The following is a 4,299-nucleotide window of genomic DNA, read 5'->3' on the forward strand; positions in this document are numbered from 1 at the left end:
CTTCTCAAATCTCCAATTCTTGTGTCCTTCCACTTTAGCATGCTTCCTCTTCATCCTCTATGCCATTCCTGCTCTATAAATCCTGTAATCACTTAATGCACATATCACGGCATCGAATGATAATAAAAGAGGATTAAAAATTATTAATTTTAAGGCCAAAGAAGCATGTTTTCAATCATAGCACAAAATTAGGAAGAAAACTTAAAAACATGCAATTTACATGAATAAATGTGAGAATAGTTGACAAAATCCACTCAATTCAATCCAAAATATACCATAAAATAGTGGTTTATCAAAGCCTTTGTTATTTAACATTTTTATGCTGTCAAGGATCTTGTCTCAAACTTTGGTTGAGTTAAGCTCCACTTTGATTCTTGAGATTGGCGAGTTGCACTAATTTGCTCCCTGACTTTCTAATTGCTACAATTTGATTCTCCATATTTAAAAAAGTGCACCAATATAGTCCCTTCTCAACACTGTTAGTGAGATAGCTCAAATCTTACTATGTTGGATATATTAAAACGACGTTTTACACGTTTTGACGCTAAAAGAGCACTAAATGATGTCATTTCAGGGTTTGAACAATATTAAAAGGGAGAGGTATAACATTTTAGTATTGTTCAAACCCCCAAACAACGTTATTTAGTGCCTTCTTTAGCACCAAAACACATACCACGTCGTTTTAATATGTCTACTAAGCGTGTTAAGTTTTGGCGACCGAAGATACACGAGAAACTATATTGGGGCACTTTTTTTAATCTGAAGAATTAAATTGCGGCAATTGAAAAGTCAGAGATCAAATCAGTGCAACTCGTCAATCTCAAAGATCAAAATAGAGTTTAACTCACTTTGATATGCTATCAATTTGGACTTTCATATTTTTTATTTTTTTTTTTTTTTGGATACAAATGTAAAAAAAAATTGAAATAAAATTATTTTTTATTTATCTTTCTTATTTAACTAATATATAATCACCTTCACTTTATTGCTAAATCCTTCCAATATGTACCACTTTTTAAAAGTTGAGAAGGCAATAAGCTTCCCCATTGCAACGAGCAAATATACTAGAAAGGAAAAAGAGAGCAGAGAGTAGCGAACTTTAATAACAACATTGGAAAATGCACTGGAGTCGGTCCCCAAAATTTCTACTCATATCGTCTCAGTGAAATTAAGTCAGTAATTAAATCAACTGTCCGTCGGGGAAGAGACCATACTTATAATTATAGCACTTTATTTTTTATATTGGAATAGTAACCGTGTATTTTTGAAATGTGGACCGGTAAAATGTTATTTTTAAATATAAAATTATTTAATTAAAAAATAGAAATTAGAACATTGTGAAAAGTATAAAAATTAAAGAGAAATGTTTTTATTAGAAAAAAAAATTTAAGATACAAAAATCGAATCTTTTAATTTGTATATCTTTCGTACTTCAAAAAATATAAAAATTACAGTATTAGATTATATTACTATTTTATTTTTATACAAAAAAAAAAGTGGAATTAATACTTAATTTAGTTTCGAAAATTGTATGTGAGTCTTAATTTAATTTCTAAAATTTTAATTATTTTTTTTAGTCTCCAAATTTTACAAATATAATTCATATTAGTCTTTGAAACAATTTTCGATAAAAAAATTAATGAAACGTTGACATGGACAACCAAATATCATGCTATAACTTAATAATTTATAAAATAATGCCATTTTAGTTTTTGTACTCAAATAACCAAAAAAACTATGTGAAATTACTTGTTTTAGAAGAAAAAATTTCAATAAATATCACTTTCGGTATTTTTTTTAGTTTATTTGAGTGCTAAAATAAAAAATGACATTATTTTACAAGTCTAACGTGATATCTGAGTATTTACGTAAGCGTTATATTTTAGGGACTAATATGAGTCATAATTACAAAATTTAAAAACTAAATAAAGATAATTAAAATTTTAAAAACTAAATTAAAATTTGTGTAAATTGAAAATGGATCTTCTCCAGTTTTTTTAACACTTGAGAAAATGAGGTATAATCTTTTACCATTAATTTTATAAGTAAGACCAAAATTAAATATGAGAGAAAGAATAATAAAGGGTGAGAGAGCACAATTGACACCATCCAGTTTTTTCTTCACTGGAGATGATCCGCTCTCCGGGTAAAAATTCAGGTGCAGTCGACTTTACGTGAAGTTAATACCTGAGAGCCATTAGATGATTTGACTGATTTGACTAAATTTTCATCTAACAACTCTCAAATATCAACTTCACGTGAAATCGACTTCACCTGAGTTTTACCCACTCTCCATGCAAATTAAAAAACTAAATTGAGTATTATCTTGAAAATAAAAAAGAACCTATAATTAGAATCCAATCCCAATGCGTATTTCGTTCGCAATTCCCACCATGAGTCCATCACCATGTCACTCAAAACTTGGTAACTATTGTTGACCAAATCCCACATGCCAAACGTATACTTGGGGACCATGCATACCCGTTGGATAGAGTCCTTCCAATACTTGATAAAGCCACACACCATACACTCCATGACAAAGTGCATTAATCATTCTATTTCGTATCAGGGTCAAGGAAACTACTATATTTTTTTATTTTATTTTTTATGATTCATTTATAAATTAGAGAAATGTTGCATATACTATTTTTTATGTACACATTCTTTATAAAGACATTTTTTTATACAATTATTATATATTTATGTATAAATATATGTTATTTAATTTATTTTAATATATATTTTATATTTTAATATGTATTTCATTGTGTTTTTTAATTTTTTTTATGCATAGTATTGATGTTTCTAATAACAATGAGGAAGAATTAATTAATCCCACTTCAAGAATTATGAAGAGCAATTGTACATTAATACGGTCATCATTTTCACTTGCTGTAAGAATTTGATCACATATTGCTAGACAATTAAACAAAGTGAGGTTAATAGAAAGAGTGGAGAATGTTTACCAACTCAGGAAATTCTATTTTCACAAAAGAAACAAATTTTACAGAGTCCGCATCACTCGTCAGAAGAGCTATTTAGTTCTTCATTCTGATCTCTCCCATCACAATTCACAAACATCAAACATTTCTTCTATGAAAATAACACTTCCCTAGTAAAATGAGTAATAACTACTATCTAGCTACTAATTAAAAGATTGTGATTCTCTATACAAGGTGGAATGGCTTATTATTATTATTACGGTTGAAGTGAAACCTGGCTGAAGAACTTGACCTTACAGAGAAGACCCCATTCCAGATCTCAGTGAAAGCTCTAACTATAACACCATGGTGATAGGGTGAATTCAGCTGAAGAAAACAGTTGAGAAGCTCCCTCAGGTCTTCCTTCGAGTATATCTCGTTCTCAAGAATCATCTGAAGCATGGAGTGCCGGAAATCCAAGTAAGGGTCATCGGAGTCTTTCTCCACCGCCACGCCTTCTCCGCCCGCTCGTCCGAGACCTCCGACTCTCCGAGCTTCCTTTACGTTCTCTGATGAGTCAGAGAAGTGAGAGGAATCAATGTAGCAAGGGGAGAAGGTGGTGTTGGTTGGGGTGGTGGTGCTTGTGGCGGTGTCGTTCTCGTTATGATTCCAAGAAGAGAGGTTGAAAAGTTTGTGTTTTTGGAGAGTGGGGTTCTTGGGTTTTGGTTTAGGGTGGAATATTCGAGAGAGTTTTGGCCTTCTGCAACTGCTGCCACACCCTAGTTTCACTGAAACTGTGTTCAGGTGAAGCTTTTTTCTGGCGGAGGTGGACATTGCTCTGTGTTTTCTTCTGTGACTGATACACAGAAACAGAGGAACAAAGAAGGAGAAGAAGAGTCAAAGAGTGTATGTGTTTTCTTGATGGTTGCTTTGGAAAGAGGCTTTGTATTTATGGGGATGAGAAAGGAGTAAAGTACCATTACTAAGCTCTAATGAGGAAGGATCTTAATTAATTTTGCATGTGACCATTTGAGGCCCACATCAGTGTACATGATGTTTCTAAGCTTGTAACTATTCTATAAGCATCTATTTGGAACAACGGATAGAGTTGGATAACAATGTTAAAAAAATAAAATTATTTTATTTTTATATTTTTACTTATTAATTTATACAGACTTTTATTACATACTTTGAATACAAAATTGGTTTGATTTATTTTGTATTAGAATTATGCACAAGACTTTTTTATTTGTGATGATCAAAGGTATAAGTTATATAACAATATTCGTTGAGGTTATCATTTCAATCTTTATGTTTTAGATTTTAATAAAATAAATTTTATTAAATTTAAATTTTATGTTTTATCACATTCTTATTG

At 30.8% G+C, this 4,299-nt stretch overlaps 1 protein-coding gene across 1 annotated transcript; it reads right to left on the minus strand.

The window, feature by feature from the left end:
• On the minus strand, positions 2,940–3,961 carry LOC107648293 (transcription repressor OFP6). The gene has a single exon (XM_016352220.2). The coding sequence runs from the start codon at positions 3,753–3,755 to the stop codon at positions 3,168–3,170; it is 588 nt and encodes a 195-aa protein (XP_016207706.1). The 5' UTR covers positions 3,756–3,961; the 3' UTR covers positions 2,940–3,167.

The sequence above is a fragment of the Arachis ipaensis genome, chromosome B06, assembly GCF_000816755.2.
Source record: "Arachis ipaensis cultivar K30076 chromosome B06, Araip1.1, whole genome shotgun sequence".
In the NCBI taxonomy this organism is placed as follows: Eukaryota; Viridiplantae; Streptophyta; class Magnoliopsida; order Fabales; family Fabaceae; genus Arachis; species Arachis ipaensis.